The sequence below is a fragment of the Podarcis gaigeae genome (genome assembly GCF_964106915.1).
Source record: "Podarcis gaigeae genome assembly, chromosome: 9".
Lineage (NCBI taxonomy): Eukaryota > Metazoa > Chordata > Lepidosauria > Squamata > Lacertidae > Podarcis > Podarcis gaigeae.
The window spans coordinates 20,653,128-20,674,172 of NC_139685.1; the positions used below are offsets into that span (position 1 = coordinate 20,653,128).

At 42.8% G+C, this 21,045-nt stretch overlaps 1 protein-coding gene across 6 annotated transcripts in view; it reads left to right on the top strand.

Moving 5' to 3' along the window:
* Positions 1–21,045, top strand: part of NFXL1 (nuclear transcription factor, X-box binding like 1) — an 83,081-nt gene that overhangs the window by 5,385 nt on the left and 56,651 nt on the right. For 3 of the 6 annotated variants that reach the window (XM_083754894.1, XM_083754893.1, XM_083754891.1), the window contains 5 exons: positions 4,021–4,098; positions 5,232–5,374; positions 8,927–9,034; positions 10,057–10,164; positions 11,371–11,477. In XM_083754894.1, coding sequence (XP_083611020.1) covers positions 5,259–5,374; positions 8,927–9,034; positions 10,057–10,164; positions 11,371–11,477 — 439 coding nt within the window. In that variant the 5' untranslated portion in view covers positions 4,021–4,098; positions 5,232–5,258. The other 3 variants (XM_083754890.1, XM_083754892.1, XM_083754895.1) reach the window with 3 other exon arrangements.

Here is a 21,045-nt window from a genome sequence, read left to right on the forward strand (position 1 = left end):
TGCTGTTTAGGAAAAAACTATGTATAACCCGTTGTCTTTTGCCTCACATCTTTGTTGTTGACATCCGCAACACCTCTTTGGGGTCAGCTGCTCTGGTGGTTTGTACAGTGGTACCTCAGGTTACAGACGCTTCAGGTTACAGACTCCGCTAACCCAGAAATAGTGCTTTAGGTTAAGAACTTTGCTTCAGGATGAGAACAGAAATCGTGTTCCAGCGGCGTGGCGGCAGCGGGAGGACCCATTAGCTAAAGTGGTGCTTCAGGTTAAGAACAGTTTCAGGTTAAGAACGGACCTCCAGAACGAATTAAGCTCTTAACCCGAGGTACCACTGTATTAGGGTGTCTTAGCTCCCACTCTGAGATGCAGTACTCAGACCCTGCTCAATTGTTACCAAAGGTTTTATCCTCCAAATCATTACACGGCCTAAACATAGAACAGGTTACAAAGTTCAAACATTCAAAGCAGAGCTCTGCGGTACTTGACTAGGCCCATACTAAGACAACACCTGATGCGCATCCTCTTTGGAAGAGGGAGGCAGGCACAGTCATTAGTGCAGTTTGTGTACTGAGTTAGGTTGGGACTATTTGTGCTGACGCACTTGTCAACCAGGGTAGAATCTGTCCAACCAGCTCATTATCCAATACGAGCCCAGATTGCAGGGGGTAGGACTAGATGAGGGTTTCCCAAATTTGGGTCTCCAGCTGTTTTTGGACTACAACTCCCATCATCCATAGCTATCAGGTCAGGGATGATGGGCATTGTAGTCCGAAAACAGTTGGAGATCCAAGTTTGGGAAACCCTAGACTAGATGGTCCTCGTGGTCCCTCCCAACTCTATGGTTCTAGGATTCTATGCTTCCCTGGTTGCCAGGGAGATCACACTAAAAGCAGCAGGGCCTGGTTGAGGTAGCAATCCCTTCTCTGCTGGGACATTAGGGCTGGGAGGTCTTTTTCCATCCACTCAGCCACTCCCTACTGCAAAGCTCAGCACTCCCAGATGTTATCCAGCTGTTCTCCAGCATCCAGCACTCTCATCCCATTCCTCCTGCTCCATTTCCCCCTCTCTTTTGGAGTACTTTATATTGAGATATATTTGTTGGGCTATACGAGATGAAAATCGATAAAAGAATATTTAAAAGAAGAGTGATGGTGTATTTTTTGGTTGTACACATAGACATCTAATTAACAGTCAGGCGTAAGGAGTGTGTGAAATGAAGGCGTTTTCTACAATTGCACCCCTTCAATACCTTTAGGAATTGTTCTAAGTCAATCGTCAAAACATTTAGGATCTGTCCAGGAGCACAGTACAATTTGGAGTTCTGCCTTCTCGCAAATGCCTAGAAGCTTCTGAATGGTGGCTGCCTTAATGAGATTTAGAGGAATTAGAAAAGACCTGACTAAGCGAGATGTAAGAAGAGATTAAAGATAGCTTTAAATAAAAACAAAAATCTGCTGCTGCTATCCTTCTCCAGTTCATACAAGATTACAAGCTTCATGATGTGTGCATGGCAGGTGGAGGAGCATTTAATTTGAATTTTTTTTTTTGCAGAGATGTTTACTAGTCCTGGAAGTTTTAATTTCCTTTTGTCCTGGACTCCTCTGCCAAAGGCACGTGGATGTTATATTCAGAGTAACACAAACACTGGCACTCATAGCTCACACTCCTGTGGGGGGGTGCCACTGATCACCACATTTCCTTCCCCACTACGGCTGATACATGTGTTTGTGTATGCACGCATATGCTCTACCAGGTGCTGCTGCTGCTGTGGGAAAGAATGATGTGTTCAGTGAAATCACATGTGAATTGGAGACTCGTTCATTACAGAGGCAATATGAGAGTAAACTACAAAGAATTGGCTTTTCAGAGGCTACTACTGTGACTCCAAGTAGGAGTCACATCCAAAGGGATAAGTACCCCATTCTTACATTGAGTCAGGTGCTTCAAAAGAAAGATGTACAGCAGTGGTTTTCAAGCAAAGTGCCATGGCACCCTGGGGTGCCTTGAATGATGGTCAGGGGTGCTGTGGGCAACACTGGCCTTTGTCCCTCTTCCCTTCCCACCTCTGATGCCCTTTCACGTCTCTTCCCCCCAAAGGCTTGCACAGCTGTTTGTTGCAGCAGCCCTAGCTACAAGCTCCTCAGGCAAACGATGCCTCTGGGGCTGGCCAGGGGGGGGGGTTGGAGCTGAGGTAGCATCACAGTAAGCAAGCAAGCGGGCATGGGAGCCCAACCAGCCAGTCCGCCAGCCCTATAAAGTTTCTGAGTCCAGCTCTGTTCCAAGAGAACTCAAGAGTGATGATATCTTGTTTTTAAAAAGCCAAATAACAATGATAGGAAAACATAATATAAAACAGCACTAACTTACAGATACCTTTAGCTGCTGGTGGAAGCTAAACAAGGTATGAGCTGGCCTCTGTTTCCTGGATAGAGTGTCCCAAAGGGTGGTTAAACCTGTTGGGTCAAGCCATCAACCTCTGATGGATGATTTAGAAGGATTGGGTCTGGCATCACTTTCTCTGAGTGTGCGTGCCAGTATCCATACTCAGAAGAGTTACATCTCAACATATCTCCTTCCTTGGAAGCATCTTCAGGGTTGAAGGTATATACAGTAGGCAATAAACATTCATGGAAGCCTTAAAGATTCAGTCAAGTGTAGGGATTTCCTTGATGGACATAATAGCATATTGGTAGCAAATATATACAGACATTCACCACTGCCATGGTCAAGGCAGGCTTAGAGCCTAACAAAGTTCAAGAGTCTCTCTGCTTCTCACACCACAAGACGCAAGCAAGAGACTCACAACAAGTTACACAGAACCATTGTTATCAGCACTTCCTGTCATACTGCGCATGTTCAAAGAACAGTTCCCACAGAAAATGTCCTTGCACAGACAAAACAATCAGCCTTCTGCTTCTTTTTGAAACTTCTTCTCTGTTCTTCTCTGTTTCTAGAACAAGCAATGAGAGAATATCCAATAGAACCAAGTGGGGAATGTCCTATTTTGTATCCCTACTGTTCTGTGCCCTTATTGACCATTATGGGGTGAAGCGCAAATCGGAGCTGATATGATACCCAGAGATGGATGATAGCTGTCACTTGAGACCGTCCTAAGAACCTTAGTCTTTCACAGTGCCCATGTGTAATATTCATATTATTAATATTCCTAAGATGATGCTAGGTTGTTATCATTTTCTTAAGGGACACTATGGTTTGTAGCCAGTGCTAATCCTGCTCAGAGTAGACCCAATGAAACTAATGGACAATTAATGAAATGGTTATTAATTTCAGTGGGTCTGCTCTGAGTTGGAATAGCACTGGTTAAAACCCTCTGTGTCCCTGAAAATTGTATGGCATACAGAAATCTGCAGGTGGGGTTTTCTTTCCTACTCCTGATGGGAAAACACCTGAACGTGTTGAATTTCTGCCTGACACAGCTGCTAGACATACAGAGTGCCTGGGAGTGGTGTGGTGAGGGACAGCTATAAATAAAGGTGTTTATCGTTTTTTCTAGCTCAAAATCTCAATCAACAATGGGGTCAAATACGTTTTACTAGGTTTTTGTGTTCTGCCCTTGGAATGTTGCTACTTACCGTATTTTTCCATGTATGCGACTAGTGTTTTTTTTAACCAAAAAATTAGGTTTAAAATTGGGGCTCGTCTTATACACGGGTCGTGCTGAGGGGTGTTTTCTTACTTTGGAGCCCCCCAAAATAGGGGGCGTCTTATACATGGGGGCATCTTATACACGGAAAAATATGGTACATTGCATATTTTGAAAGTACGTACTGCACTTCAAAAGGGTAATTTGTTCCCAGCTTCATTTTGGATTTTCATTATGGCGATGGCTGCTAGAGTGAGGCGATTTAAGGGATTGCCTTCATTACACAGAACAGCAGATTACGTTTCCAAGGTGAGCACACGCAGGCCCTGTAATACCATCTTATTGCAATGGTATTGCTGGCATCCTCTTCACTAGAGTTAATTTATTCCCTCCTTCCCCTCCTCTTCGTTTTGTTCTAGATATACACTTTCCTTAGAAAGCGAAGAATTTCATTACCGTTCAGGATTTACTGCAGCACATGGAATGAATAGAATGAGGTTGGTATGTGTTATTTACATTGCTCAGTTTTGTTTAAAAGTCACAAATGAAAGTGGTGGTGGGTTATTAGTAGTTGTAAGTTTGCCTGGGAATGCTACATGGAATTCAAGGAGTGGGCAATATTGAAAGGCCGTTTTGCTGAAGTTGGCAACTTCCTGGAAGGAACACGCGCAAACTATGCATTACAAAATAAGAAACAATGTGTGTTTATTTTGCAATATATTGTGCAAAAAACAAAAACAGAAAGCCCTCTCTGAGGCTGTTGATCATTGTGAAGCAATCACGATGCCCAGTGGCGTAGCGTGGGTTGTCAGCACCCGGGGCAAGGCAAGTAATTTGCGCCCCCTAACCCGTGGATTTGCGCCCCCTAACCCAAACCCCCAGATGTTGCGCCCGGTGCAGCCGGGCCCCCCTGCACCCCCCACGCTACGCCACTGACTATGCCTATACTGTGAGAAATTGCTTTTTTCTTTTCAAGATGCATAATGATTAGTTGTAGAGAAACCAGATCAGTGATCAAATTGGTTTGATCCAAGTTAACATAGGCACAGTTTCCAACATGGGGCTTAATCCCTATTAAGGGTGTTACTCCTAATTGTCTACATCCCCCTGATTTCAGGGGTTGAGGGAGAGTTAAGCATGTATTTACTAAACTATAGCAATCAATAGGATTTATGTGTGCTTAGATTTGGCTGGATCATACGCACAAGTCCCTTTTCTTTCTATTTTCTGATTATTTTTCTGTTATTCACTCTAATAAAACCAGTCATGATGCAGCCTCACAAACACTTTTAAATCCCATTGGTTTTAAGGGGAGGGTGTTTGAAATCAATGAGCACCTTAAAGACCAACTAAGTTAGTTCTTGGTATGAGCTTTCGTGTGCATGCACACTTCTTCAGATACACATAAAGTGTGCATGCACACGAAAGCTCATACCAAGAACTAACTTAGTTGGTCTTTAAGGTGCTACTGGAAGGAATTTTTTTGTTTTGACTATGGCAGACCAACACGGCTACCTATCTGTAACTGAAATCAATGAGACATGGTTTCTTTTCTCTGGATCATGCCTATGCAGATTGAAATCAAGCTTTGTTTTAATGTCTGAATTTCAATCTTGGATCCATTTTGCAGTCCTCTCCCAGATAATACCTTTCAATTATGACCACAAAGACCAAAGAGGCGATCAAAACTCATCACTCACATTCAGATGTTCACAGCTTGCCTATTCAGGGTGAAAACGAAAGTACGAAAGGAGTGGAAAATGGTGAAAGCAGGTGAGTAGTATGAACCAGTTGACTGGTTTTTAATTTTTTAATGGACGATCTGCATGTGAATGACCTTCTTAAGTCCTTCGCTAATATTGCTATCACATTTTACCGTCGCAATTTAGTTAAATGTGTACTTACCTATAAGCAATGGAATCCAAAACATATTTAGCCACTAAGTCCCATTACGTTCAGTGAAATATACTTCCTAGTGTGTTTAGGACTGCAGCCTTTTTAACATGGGGCACAATCCAGCAATTGAAATTAGGAGGGCTTATAATGGTTTAACGTCAGCTGAACTTTGTTTTTTACTTGGCTAGGCCATGCCATGCCACCTTATATATTGAACATCCTTTAATTGTAACTGTATGATTGCTGAAAACACTCTTTACTGTAGTTTTGTGACTCTTCTTGTCTTGTTGACACAACACCAATAAGAACTTGGGAAACTGCCTATACAGAGTACATCTTCCTCAGATGTATACTTACTAGCAGAGAGGATGCGGGTGGCGCTGTGGTCTAAACCACAGATTTGCTGATGAGAAGGTCGGCGGATTGAATCACTGCGATGGGGTGAGCTCCTGTTGCTCGGTTCCTGCTCCTGCCAACCTACGTAGCAGTTCAAAACATGCCAGTGCGAGTAGATAAACTGGTACCCCTGTGGCAGGAAGGTAAATGGCATTTCCGTGTGCTCTGGTTTCCGTCACAGTGTCCTGTTGCTCCAGAAGCAGTTTTGTCATGCTGGCCACATGACCCGGAAAGTTGTCTGTGGGCAAACGCCGGCTCCCTCAGCCTGAAAGCGAGATGAGCACCACAACCCCACAGTCATATTTGACTGGACTTAAACATTCAGGGGTCCTTTACCTTTTTTACCTTACTAGCAGAGGTTTTAGGGACATGGGTGGCGCTGTGGGTTAAACCACAGAGCCTAGGGCTTGCCGATCGGAAGGTCGGGGGTTTGAATCCCCGCGACGGGGTGAGCTCCCGTTGCTCGGTCCCTGCTCCTGCCAACCTAGCACATCAAAGTGCAAGTAGATAAATAGGTACCGCTCTGGCGGGAAGGTAAATGGCGTTTCTGTGCGCTGCTCTGGTTCGTCAGAAGAGGCTTAGTCATGCTGGCCACATGACCCGGAAGCTGTAGGCCGGCTCCCTTGGCCAATAAAGCGAGATGAGCGCCGCAACCCCAGAGTCAATAAAGCGAGATGAGTGCCGCAACCCCAGAGTCAGCCCGACTAGACCTAATGGTCAGGGTTCTCTTTACCTTTACCTAGCAGAGGCTTTCCAGGATTCCAGGCCAAGGTCTCCCCCAGGTTTATTTGGGGGCTGAACCTGCTTGTTTGTTTGCTTACTTATTTTATTTATATCCTACCCCAAGGAGCTCAAGGTGGCAGTACATAGGTTTCATTCCCCCCCCATTTCACTTTTAATTTGTATACCGCCTTTCTGTATTACTATGCATAACGCAATTTACAGCAACAAAATATGCAACACACACCTTATAATAATCTGATCCAATACAAAAAGTCATAATACAACATACTATGGAACGAATTAATGGAACGACTTAAATCAAGTAAAGAAACAATCTATGAGAATATAGCAGTACACAATAAATTTAACTCTCCAAACATCAGCAAATAACAATTGAGCAGAGATTCACTCTTAGCAATGACAATAAATAATTACTAAACTATGATCGATAAAAATAACTGCAAGTCACAATGTATAAAATACCTCAGTACATACAAAACCCTGTAAAAGGGTCAAATTGAGAAACGAAGATACACCATTTATAAAACTATTTTTTAAAATCCCTAAACTCCTCCCTATTTTATCTTCCCAACAACCTTGTGAGGTAGGCTAGGCTGAGAGGCAGTGACAGGCCCAATGTCACTCAGTGAGCTTTATGGGCAGAGCGGGGATTTGAACCCTGGCTTTCCCGGTCTTAGTCCGATGCTCTAACCACTACACCACACTGCGACCTACTGCATGCAATCGGGTGTTCTGTTACTGAGCTAAGTCCCTTCCCCAATCCAACACTGAGAAGGATTGCCTAGAAGCACCCTGTTGCAAATGGCATGCCGAGATATCATAAATGGGTTGTTGCCGTCAGGCTTTTTGTAATTAGATTTCCTCCAGAAATGGAAAGTCTGGGGTATACCTGGGGGGCGGGGCGAATATGTGCTGGCATTGTGTGAATGCTGCAAACAAACTTCCATGCACGAGGAGCACTGACCCCACCATAAACATCTCCCTACATCCAATTATGTAGATTGAAAATTCCTTTGAAAACAATACCGTTTCCATCCCATCGAAGTAAATGGCAAATTTTGGTTGATTTTAATGGATTTGGATAGACCTGCAAAGCGTATAGCTTTTCATAAACAAATGACCTTCGCTTTTTCGCATAGCTGTGTAGATGAAAGGTGTTTTTAATTTTTATTCCAGTGCAGAGCACTAGTTGTTAAAAACAGCTGAGACCTTGCTGCCATCTGCAGGACGGCTGGATAAATGCTGCCGACTGCTGCTTTATAGAGTACAGTATAATTTGCCGTAGGTTGAAACAGACCTTTGGGAGAACCATATACATGACACCTGCCTACAGAAGGAGCAAATCATTCTTGAGGAAGGAATAGGATTTGTATTTACAGGGTTCTGCCTTGCCCCTTTGCTTCAGCCATTATTGCTGGTTACTATAGTGGAACTCATCAGAGTTTAACAAGAAATGTCTTTACTATTGAGTTATGGTGTTGGAGGAGACTCTTGAGAGTCCCATGGACTGCAAGAAGATCAGACCTCTCCATTCTGAAGGAAATCAGCCCTGAGTGCTCACTGGAAGGACAGATCCTGAAGCTGAGGCTCCAATACTTTGGCCACCTCATGAGAAGAGAAGATTGCCTGGAAAAGACCCTGATGTTGGGAAAGATTTGAGGGCACAAGGAAAAGGGGACGGCAGAGGATGAGATGGTTGGACAGTGTTCTCGAAGCTACTAGCATGAATTTGACCAAACTGTGGTAGGCAGTGGAAGACAGGAGTGCCTGGCGTGCTCTGGTCCAGGGGGTCACGAAGAGTCGGACACGACTAAACGACTAAACAACAACAACAACAAATAGTGGAACTCATCAGAGTTTAACAAGAAATGTCTTTACTAGGCCATGAGAATGCCAAGTGAAACAATATTTTTTTAATGTGGGGAAATTGGCCATCGTTGAGTATAAACTGAAACCTGTATGGCAACTAGGCGAGCCTGATAGTTTTGTTGTTTCTATCTACACTCCACCTATCCAAAATATAAATGTTACTTTTTTATATGATTGCAGCAGCAAATCTCCTATATGCCAACAACACACCTATTTCCCCTCCCCCCGTTACAATAATAGTGGCAAATATCAGTTCTTAAAATGTATTCCTCAATTGATTGTAAAGGTGTTTCTTTGGTACAAAGAAATGGGGGGAAAGGTAAGAGAATTAAATATATACTGCGATATGTAATAAGACTTTTCTAAAGGGATGGTTCTACTTTTATTGTAAAAGTCATATAATTTCCATCACTCTTTCAGCAAATCTGATGGCGAAAAGGAAAAAGAAAAGGACACAGTGGCCAAGGAAAATAAGGACAGCCAAGAGAGACAGAAAGATAAAGCTGAGAAGAAAAATAAGGAAGAGGAGTAAGTGTTCTTCAGGGCTGAAAATACGTTATAATTTTCACTTGGCTGGGCCTCACAGTGTACTAGTGACACTACTATATAGCATGGGTAGTGTTATGAAGTTCTCACCCTGGGTCAGCAGGGGGGTACTGTAGATACTGTAGATAGTTCAGGTCCACATATGCAAATAAGGGATCGAAAGTGAGGTTCAGTGATTGGATAGTTACAGAAAATGGTTACTGTTGCGTTCTAGTGGAGCTCTATATAAGCAGGCTGGCTGAACCCTTCAGTTCAGTTCTGTTCTGGCCTGTGAATAAAGAAGAGCTGTTTGAAGAATCGCTGTGTCATTGGATATGTTCACCCACAACCTAACAGGTAGCCTATAGGGTGCCCTCCAGATGCTGTGGACTACAACTACCATCATCCATGACTGTTGGTCATACTGGTTGGAACTGATGAGACTTGTAGTTCACAACATCTGGAAGGAAATGTGTCAGCTCCCTTTGCTACCCAGGAACATGTGGGCTAGGCCAATGGCATGCTTATGGGCTACCATAGGAAGTTACCATACTATTTTTCACTTGACGCTGTTGCCTCTTAAGCTTCCAGCACCTCCTCCTCCCAGTCTGCTCCCTCTTCTCTCTCTGACAATGCATCGTTGTCCCACCACCGATCCCCTGGCTTTGTGCCTGATTTCTCTGGGGCTTCACCAGCTGGTGCCCCTCACCATTCCTCTGCATCCAGCCAGCCCGAGACATTTGCCCACTAAAGAATCTGGCCGTTGGTCTGAAAAAGATTTGCCACCCCTGATTTGGAGATAGCATGATGATCCATCCAAAGTTAAGTACTTTTAATAGTGTAGTTATGCCTGTCTGCCAAGAAGTAAGTCCGATTTACTCTCAGAGAAGTGTGTACTAGACTGCAGCATATGTTTCAGTAAACTCCTTAAAATCAATAGGAAAATGCTGCTGGCTTTCATTTATTATGGCTGTTATGTACCGCTTGCTTCTTAATATATTAATTTCCTTCTGCTTGCTGTTTAGGGAGAAGAAAGAGGTATTTGTTATTGATCCCTCGGGAAGCTTGTATTACAACTGGCTGTTTTGCATCACTCTGCCTGTCATGTACAATTGGATAATGATCATTGCTAGGTACTTTAAAACAACACAGCGCTGCAGCGTATTGATCTATATTAGGCATTTTGCTCTATCTTAAACAGAGAAATGAAAGGAAGCAAGACTCTTTCAACAGTAAAACAATTCTGCAGTGTCTAAAGGGGAAACCCATTAGATGGTTCAGCAGCTAACTAATGTGTTTGGCTAATCTGAGCTGTGAACAAGGAAGTCCTCAGCTCAAAATGTTACATCTGACTTGAAACTTAGGCAGGCCACAATAAACATCGGTGCCATTTCTCCCCTCACTTATTGCAGTGTGGAGAAAGCAGTGCTTACTTGTCTGTAATGATTGCAGATATCATGTAAGCAAACAGCTTTGGACATTCGGAAAATGTATACAAATGTTGATGATTTGCTGAACCATGTTGTGATAAATTTAGATGCAGAGCTTCTCTGTGTAGTGAGTGTTGCCCTAAATTTGATTTAGCCTCAGCTGCATGTGGGATGAGAGAATTTTGATTTGAGCCAGGCGGACAGCGAAAAGATGATGCGATTGCTCTGCCATCCATTCCATCACCATATCATAATTTGGTTATTTTAAACCTAAGCACTGATGAGCAAGCAGATCAAGATACAAAAAATATGCTTCAACTAGTTCTCACAGATACTTTGACCTGTGTTGGGAGACGCTTATATTACTTTAACCAATGTTGGGATTCATTTGATTTTTAAACCTCTTTTTGGCTGCATTTTGCCATTTCCCCTAGAAGCTCAGACCACAAATGAGCAAAACATCATAAACTTTGGGGAAGTGTTCTTTTGCATTGGCGTGGTATGGGTTTGTAGTGGAATATATACAAGCACTTAACACTGGACAAGAGTGAAGTGAAAAGGTCACTTATTGTGTACAAATCATGGGAAATATAAACTGAGAATCTTCCCTCAGTCCCATTGAATTGCCTAATACTGATGGAAGTAGATTTCTATAGATCACCCGAATACCCTTTGTTCTTTTGTGTAAGACAGAGGTAGGGAAACTATGACCATCCAGATGTTGTTGGACAACAGTTTCCATCATCCCTGATGCTGGGCCATGCTGACTGGGGCTTTTTGAAAGTTGCAATTCAACAACATCGGGGTGAGGGGGGGCACAGGTTCGTTATCCCTAGTTTAAGGCCTGCATTGCCAAAATGCTTACTTCCAAATTCTAAATTTTGAAATTCTGTTTCCTTTCTTACCCAGAGCCTGCTTTGATGAACTTCAAAGCAACCATCTAGAGATGTGGTTCATTTTTGACTATATATCAGATATTCTCTATGTTGCTGACATGTTTGTACGTACAAGGACAGGTAAGAGTATGCTCTGCTGAATCATATGGTCAGTAATTTTTTTGTCTGTTATACCACCTTGTTAAAATGAATAGCAAAGACAAGGTAACCTAGTAAGCTTTCTTTAGGGAGGGTTGTGCAAGACATTGAAAGTGTCTATGTGGAAAATGGCCCATCTTAAAAAGTCACCTATTTCATCACCAGAACTTATCTATCACATTCTGATAATAACATCCCACATTGCCTTATCCAGCCAACTTAAGGCTGTCTCTTTATATAGTTCTAGATACCCGGTAGGTAGCCATGTTGGTCTGCCATAGTCAAAACAAAATAAAAAAATTCCTCCCAGTAGCACCTTAGGGACCAACTAAGTTTGTTATTGGTATGAGCTTTCGTGTGCATGCACACTTCTTCAGATACACTGAAACAGAAGTCACCAGACCCTTTATATAGCATTTATTGGAAGAATGATATTTTGGTTGCTCTCATTAATAAGTGACAATGCATATTAAGGCAGGATCGGAGTACCACCTTATTTATTTTAGAAAATGTAAAGTGTGCTTTTAAGGCTTAAGTGATTAAAATGACTGTGTGGGCAAACAAACCACCAAAGGCGAAATGCAACAATCAAATAAAATCAAGCAGCCCTAGTAAATTCTTAACAGCAGCTGCTTAGAATGCAGCAGATCTCCAGCTCAGCCAGCTGATTCCTAGCGCAGCCAGTGTTTGGTCACCAACATTAGCTCAGCTGAAGATAGGCTGGTATAACTTGCACATCCTGACTCACCTGGTTGAACCAAAGCTTGCTGAGCTGAGGCTGGATTAAGTTCAAAAACAGGAGATTCCAGGGGTGTGGGGCGGGCAGCACTGGCTGGGGGTGGGATTTAGGTTGGACCCTAAGCCTGTTCAGCCCAGTCATGGATGTGGCAACCCAATATAAAACACTATTTTAAAAGCTCATTTCCCCTCTGCCAGACTCAAGCACAGCAGCAGCCACCCTACAGCTGAATGAAGTTTGGATTTGGTAGGATTCCATCAGATACTGGTGAATTTGGGTTGCATCGTTATACTTGATATAACCCCGCTTTCTCAAAAACATTGGTTTTCTTGTGATTAAGGACGTGATGGAGCAAACATGCACTGGAAAGTGTGGGGTAACACATGCTTTGATGAGCAGGATGAACTCCCAATAAACGGGTAATCAAGCAGTGCCCACAATTTCGTGATCTGCATGTCATGGAAAAACTGTGAGGTTTTCCAAACCAAATGAGTTTCTTCTGCCATCTGGAGAAGTGAGAACAGGAGAGAGCACTTGAACTTGTCACTACTTCCTGTTCCAACTAACCGCAGGGCTGGACCAGGAACATTCCATTTGAACCAACTCCTTTCTTCTGTTTGACTGTCCTCAGGATGTTTGTAAAGATAAACGAAAGGGGCACTAAGTTTGCCATCCCATCTCCTAAGCAATGATTCTGTACACCTTGATGCAGTGGTAAAGGTAAAGGGACCCCTGACCATTAGGTCCAGTTATGGCCGACTCTGGGGTTGCGGCACTCATCTCGCTTTATTGGCCGAGGGAGCCGGCATACAGCTTCCGGGTCATGTGGCCAGCATGACTAAGCCGCTTCTGGAGAACCAGAGCAGTGCATGGAAACGCCGTTTACCTTCCCGCTGGAGCGGTACCTATTTATCTACTTGCACTTTGACATGCTTTTGAATTGCTAGGTTGGCAGGAGCAGGGACTGAGCAACAGGAGCTCACCCCGTGGTGGGGATTCGAACCGCCGACCTTCTGATCGGCAAGTCCTAGGCTCTGGTTTAACCCACAGCGCCACCCGCGTCCCATTGATACAGTGGTACCTCGGGTTAAGAACTTAAAACGTTCTGGAGGTCCGTTCTTAACCTGAAACTGTTCTTAACCTGAGGTACCACTTTAGCTAATGGGGTCTCCCACTGCTGCCGCACCGCTGCCATGCAATTTCTGTTCTCATCCTGGAGCAAAGTTCTTAACCCGAGATACTATTTCTGGGTTAGTGGAGTCTGTAAGCTGAAGCATCTGTAAGCTGAAGCATCTGTAACCCAAGGTACCACTGTAGAATTGGTGACAGGAGAAACAGAATAGTTCAGAATTTTCACCCAGTTATGGTTCCATTGGAGTTCACAGTATTATGAAAAAATGGGGGGGGGGGAGTGAATACTGGTGTCCGTTTACCTGTCATTTACCTGCTTCTAGATTCCTGATTTGGTGTGGAACTGGAAATACTGTATGATAAAATTCTCAGCAGTTGGCAGGATAATACAGATAACTGGTTTACCCAGGAGTTACTAAATTATCATATATATTTGCCCTTTGCCATGTCAGTAAAAATAAAACAAAAGTATCACAAAGTTATTTCTGCATTTTATTTTAGGTTACCTGGAACAAGGTTTGTTGGTGAAAGAAGAACTTAAACTTAAGAAAAAATATAAGGGAACAGTACAATTTAAATTAGATGTACTTTCCATCATTCCAACTGATCTACTTTACTTCAGGTTAGGCTTGAACTACCCAGAAATACGAATAAACAGATTACTTAGAATATCACGTATGTTTGAATTCTTCCAGCAAACAGAAACAAGAACAAGTTACCCAAATATATTCAGAATTTCAAATCTTGTCATGTATATTATAATTATTATCCACTGGAATGCATGTATGTATTTTTCAATCTCCAAAGCCATAGGCTTTGGAACAGACACATGGGTCTATCCCAATATTAGCCATCCTGAATTTGGCCGGCTGGCTAGAAAGTATCTTTACAGCCTTTACTGGTCCACACTGACCTTGACAACTATTGGTGAAACACCACCTCCCGTGAAAGATGCTGAGTATTTCTTTGTCGTTGTTGACTTCTTAGTTGGTATATTAATTTTTGCTACCATTGTTGGTAATATTGGTTCTATGATCTCCAATATGAATGCCGCCAGGGAAGAGTTTCAAGCAAGGATTGATGCTATAAAACAGTACATGCAGTTTCGGAATGTGAGCAAAGACTTAGAAAACAGAGTTATCAAGTGGTTTGATTATTTGTGGACAAATAAGAAGGCAGTAGATGAAAGAAAAGTCTTGAAGTATCTCCCAGATAAATTACGAGCAGAAATTGCCATCAATGTTCATCTGGAAACTTTAAAGAAAGTCCAGATTTTTGCAGATTGTGAAGCTGGCTTACTGGTTGAGCTAGTCTTAAAACTACAGCCTCAGGTGTACAGTCCTGGAGATTATATCTGTCGGAAAGGTGACATTGGGCGAGAAATGTACATCATCAAAGAAGGGAAACTTGCTGTGGTTGCTGATGATGGAGTTACTCAATATGTGGTCCTAAGTGATGGCAGCTACTTTGGGGAGATTAGCATTCTTAACATTAAAGGTAGCAAAGCTGGAAATCGGAGAACAGCTAACATTAGAAGCATTGGTTATTCAGATTTGTTTTGTCTGTCTAAAGATGACCTAATGGAGGCTTTAACAGAATACCCAGATGCAAAGGCCTTGTTGGAAGAGAAGGGAAAGCAAGTCCTTATGAAAGATGGACTGCTGGATTTAGATGTTGCAAACGCAGGAAGAGATCCTGAAGATATCGAGGAAAAGGTCAACCAAATAGAAGTAATGCTTGACTGTTTACAAACAAGGTTTGCCAGACTTTTGGCTGAATATGGTGCTGCACAGCAAAAATTGAAAATAAGGCTAACACAAGTTGAGAGCATCATCAAAGCGCCTATGGATTTTGATTTATCAAATTTAGAAGAAACTGAAGAATCAAAAGAATAGAAATGTAGATATTGTAAGCACTGCCGAATCTGTAATAAAGAGTCTAATAAAAGACAAAATAAGAAGGCTTCATTGAACATGGAATCTGTTAATCTTGGCTGATTTTCTTTTTAAGCCAAGCATGAAGGGTATTTTCAATAATTTACATTTTATCTGTTATGTGACTTCAGAAAATATCACTTAATCTAGATGATAAATATGCTAAAATCCCAAAGGATCAAATTTTAGGTTAATTTGAACAGGAATCATTTTGTACAGTTGTATTGCATGATTACATTTTATATTGTGCCCTGTACAATGCACCTAGTATCAAGATAGTTGGCTGGACTCCTCAGCAGTCATTTTGATTTACAGATGATAAGTTTGCTGCACTTTCCACTCAGAACAAAGTCACCGCTGAGAGAACGTCTTTGTTTTGTAGCAACAGCCCAGAAAATTAGCAGTAATTATAAACAGTCAGTTACAAGTTATCGGGAGAATGTGATGCGATAAAATTCCACACTGTTTAATAAAATATTTAATTAAATCCTTGTGAAAAATTTTGCCGTTTGTATTGACTGGCTACAAATAACCTCTGAGGATCGTGTGCCTAAAGGGGTTTATTGAGATGCAGCTATAAATTCTTACCAGGAGACCTCGTATTCTGTGATTATCAACAGTTTTAAACATAGAGCTAAATTATTTCTAGACTGCATATGGTGACTAGGTACAGTAGATTAAAATAAAGGCATAAGCCCTGCCCAAAGGTAGCAAGATTGACTCCGTAAAAAATGGATGAGGTGGAAGAAAGACATCAGTTTGTAAATGGCAGCAGGAAGAGGTATATTTTGGAACATGTACATTTCAAAATGCAGCACTGTTCTGTCAGTCTGCTAATAAAGCAAGGCTTTCCATTCAGCAGTCTTGATCTGGAAATTCATATAAAGGTCATGTGGTTTTTTTAACCCTGTGTTCTTTCCTTGGACTGTGGTTGGGAAGCTGTGCAGGTACAACTGCTTCCTGGGTCCCTCTGGTCAGTAGTTTGGATCTTGTCTTGGTAGGTGACCTTGATGCAGGGAGGTGAGGTAATCTCTCAGCAGCCCTTAGTGTTCTGCAACCTCTTGATAAGCACATTCCATGTCTCAGTTCTGTTTTGGCAAAACATGTTGTGTATATTTAATATTTGTGCTCTCGCTGGTCTATACAGGCATCCCAAAAATAGGAGGAAAAAAATTATTAACTCTTGGTTTACACAGAAAAAAGAACTTGTACTGCAACAATTAGTGACTATTCTTTGTAGTACACTGGCATTTTGTGTTTAAAGAAGCAAATAATCAGTTAGCTACAGTCTGGATTAGGTTGCCTGATTTTAAAAAAGGGGCTTGAGGAATTTGCTTGCTTTTTTCAGTCCTTGGGAGAGACTGCTGAAACCTGAAAAACAGCACTTTTGAAGTACCGAAATGTGTATGCACACACAAAAAAGTTTTTTTCAACTGCCCTCAAAACTTTTCCTTCTGCATGTTGCTTTTCTTCTTCTTTTGCCATGGGACTTTTTTTATTCTGAAGAAGCCTGACATGCAAATTGATTGTCTGAATGTGATTAATGTCAAGTGGTTTTGCTAAGTAACACAAACTGGAGGGGTGGGCTGGGGAGTCCAGAGAGCATAAACGCCCAGTAACATTTCGCTGAGCAAATCTGGAACAAAACTTAGCTGTAGTAACTAATGGCAACATAGTAGTAGTAGTAGTAGTAGTAATAATAATAATAATAATAAAAATTGTCTACTGCCCTTCATAAAAAACAAACCAATAACTTCCCCCTCCCACAAACACATTTTAAAAACCACAGAATGTTAATCAGCCAAACGCCTGGTTGTGGAGAAATACTTTTATTATGTATTAAATTTGTATAGACCAATGTGACCCTGCAGGAAAAACACTGAAATATCTGACCCCGGGCGAATGAGACCTTGCACAGTTCCCTGTCGGGGGGAAACAGGCGGGTTCTAAATACCAGATGGGCGTGGAATAATAATAATAATAATAATAATAATAATAATAATAATAATAATAATAATAATAATAAAATTTAAAATATATATGTATAATAATAAATTATACATATAGTTGCGCAAAACGGAAGCGCTCGACGGCACTCCTTCTGATGCATTCTGGGTGCTGTAGTTCTCCGTGGATCACTTCGGAGGCCGCCGGTTCTTTATGCGCCGCACAGAAAGAGGGGGGGGAGGAGTCCTGCCACACCACGGTTCCGGTGTTTGCACTTCCCACTTCCGATTCTCTGCCGCGAGGGATGCCGGGAGTTGTAGTTTAGGCGCCGGCACGCCGCGAGCTGCCGAGGAAGTGCTAAGCGCTACGTCGGCTACACCTGGATCCTTCCAGCTGCTGCGCCTCATCCTCTGAAAGCGGGCGGGCGGGCGGCGACGGGCTGCTCCGTCCCGGCTCCGAGCGAGCGACGGGCCTTGCGGCGGGGAGGGAGGAGGTGGAGGAAGAAGGATGGAGGCGGCTTGGCGCCAGGGCGGCCGTGGCCGGGGAAGGGGGAGAGCCGGAGCTGGCGGGGTCCCTGCAGGCAGCGGACCTGGCGGCCGGGGAAGGGGAAGGGGAGGCGCCTCCCTGGCCGCCGGGGCTTGTAGTAATAACGCCTCAGGAGCCCGCGGTGAGTATTTTCACAACCTCACACACCTACCGTAGGGGGGGGGGGAATCCTCTCATACTCCACTTGGGGCCCAGGTGAAATAGGAAAGGCATGAGGCGGTGTTTTTTTTTAAAAATAAAATAAAATGTATTCCTGCAGCTGCCTCAAGAATGAGTGCATTTAATTTATTATTTTACACTGTGTGTATATGTGTGTTTGTCTGTGTGTGTATATATATATTTATATTTCCAAAAAGGCTTCTTGGTATGGTGGGATAGGAGGTTTAGATACACCCTTGCATAGCTTCTAATCGCCCTGAGCAGAAGCTGAAATCTTGTTTGAAGTGTAGATATATATATATATATGCAGGTTTTGGTGTCCTCGGGTGTCTTCCCGTGTAAAAGTTGGGGTGTCTAGGCGACGTTTCGACGAGGTCTCACTCGTCATCTTCAGGCTGGTGCTTTCGGCTTCTTGTTACTGGAACAGAGCGGGATCTCAATGTTTGAGTTCCTATAAATACTGTAGAGGGGGTGTGGTGTCTGGCCTCCAATGTTCTGGGCAGAGAGGAAGTTCCCAGGCTAGTGTGCCTTTTCTTCTTTTGTTCCTTAATTACTTGAGAGATACCTTGAGTGATTTCTTGAGTGATATCCTGAGTACCACTTAGGTGGGTCATTAGGTGTGGATTAGTTGCTAAAGTCTTTGTGTCTTGACCTCTTGAACTTTGTGAAGAGTTTTCCTGAGAAGATGGCTGTATTGCACTTAGTTGTGCTTTGGCTTGGCTTCGTGTATAGGGGCGAGCTGTGGTTTTGTGGCTTGTGTCAGCCAGATCTGTGTAGGGATTGCAGGGGGGTGCAGCATCCGGAGGTGCCACCATGGATTGGCTACTGGATGGTGTCAGTAATTCATCTGTGGAGAGGGTCTGGGTTTGGGTCTGGTGTGGTTGATTGGTGTTGGCGTTCTGTGTGCCTCTGGATCTGGTGTCAGTTTTTGTGGGGAGGGCTAATTTCCAGATGTCTGGCAAGCGGGATGTGTCGTCACGCTTGTTCATGTTGTGAGGGTGTTTCTCTATCTCGATGGCTTCCATGATTATTCTCTTGTGGTGATGTTCCGTGTTAAAGAGCAATTTGGAATCTGCAAAATTAATTTCGTGTCCTGTTTCTTTCATGTGTTGGAAAAGAGAGGAAGTTTTTTCTTCCTCTCTTTTCCAACACATGAAAGAAACAGGACACGAAATTAATTTTGCAGATTCCAAATTGCTCTTTAACACGGAACATCACCACAAGAGAATAATCATGGAAGCCATCGAGATAGAGAAACACCCTCACAACATGAACAAGCGTGACGACACATCCCGCTTGCCAGACATCTGGAAATTAGCCCTCCCCACAAAAACTGACACCAGATCCAGAGGCACACAGAACGCCAACACCAATCAACCACACCAGACCCAAACCCAGACCCTCTCCACAGATGAATTACTGACACCATCCAGTAGCCAATCCATGGTGGCACCTCCGGATGCTGCACCCCCCTGCAATCCCTACACAGATCTGGCTGACACAAGCCACAAAACCACAGCTCGCCCCTATACACGAAGCCAAGCCAAAGCACAACTAAGTGCAATACAGCCATCTTCTCAGGAAAACTCTTCACAAAGTTCAAGAGGTCAAGACACAAAGACTTTAGCAACTAATCCACACCTAATGACCCACCTAAGTGGTACTCAGGATATCACTCAAGAAATCACTCAAGGTATCTCTCAAGTAATTAAGGAACAAAAGAAGAAAAGGCACACTAGCCTGGGAACTTCCTCTCTGCCCAGAACATTGGAGGCTAGACACCACACCCCCTCTACAGTATTTATAGGAACTCAAACATTGAGATCCCGCTCTGTTCCAGTAACAAGAAGCCGAAAGCACCAGCCTGAAGATGACGAGTGAGACCTCGTCGAAACGTCGCCTAGACACCCCAACTTTTACACGGGAAGACACCCGAGGACACCAAAACCTGCATTCCTGTACCCGTGAAAATCTACGAAAGCAAATATATATATATATATATATATATCTCCATCAGGATACAAACCAGTTCATAATAGGGACCATTTTTATCTAAGGTGGACTCTCTTAAGCTCTGTGTTTTTAACAGGTACAGTGTACGCTTGTTTTGATCCGTATTAAGGTTAATGTTACTATGTTTTATACCCTGCCTTTCTCCCTAACAGGGACTCGAGGCACCTTACAATAAGAGCAGTTGAAAACTGTTGGGTGGGGAATCATTAAAAGCAACGACCAATTAAGCATTGATACAATTAAGGCAAATATAAAATGTATTAAAACAGATAATTACAATAAAAAGGTACCAGTCCTTCACTAAAAGCAATCGGTTTCCCAAAGCCTGCTCAGTTATTTGAGACATTGGAGCTAAGAAGTGCTAGCATGCCTGATTTGTGTGGCTGCTGCTGTAATTATTGAACATTTAGGTCATTTGCAATATTGTTGCTGTGCTTTACATTGCTGAACTTATTTGAAAACTAGACAAGTATTATATGCAAATGTGCTTACATGACGTTCATTGACTTCCCCCAAAAGAATCCTGGAACTGTAGTTTACCCCTCACAAAGCTAGAAGTCCCAGCACCCTTAAAACTGCAGTTCCCATAATTCTTGGGGGGAAGCAATGACCTTTAAATGTATGGATGTGGAATCCCCACACTGGAGAATAGAAGCAGCTCTTTGGAGTAGAGATGCAGCCAATGGATGTATGAAGACTTAGGCATTCCCTTCCACTGCTGCTTTGCTCCAAAATGGCCCCTTCTGAAGCAGGAAAGAAAGCTGTTAAGGGTTTGATTATGCACATTTATGTGTAACTATAAGTTGGGCCCTTAGATACAATCCATTGTATGCCTTCTTCACCTTTGCAGCAGAAGTGCAAATGTAAATGAGCTTGTATACATTGCTTATGCAGTAAGAACCAGGGAAGTATAGTCTGTGTTTCAAGAAAATACTGAAACCAGCTGTGAAGAGTCATGTGCCCCTTCCAAGAATGCCAGAAGATAATCGAAACCGTGCTCGGGTGTGGCCTTTGTAAAAAAAAATCTTCCTTTTAAAGCATCTAATGTTCGCTTTGTTAGTTATTTAAACAGTTTTTATTA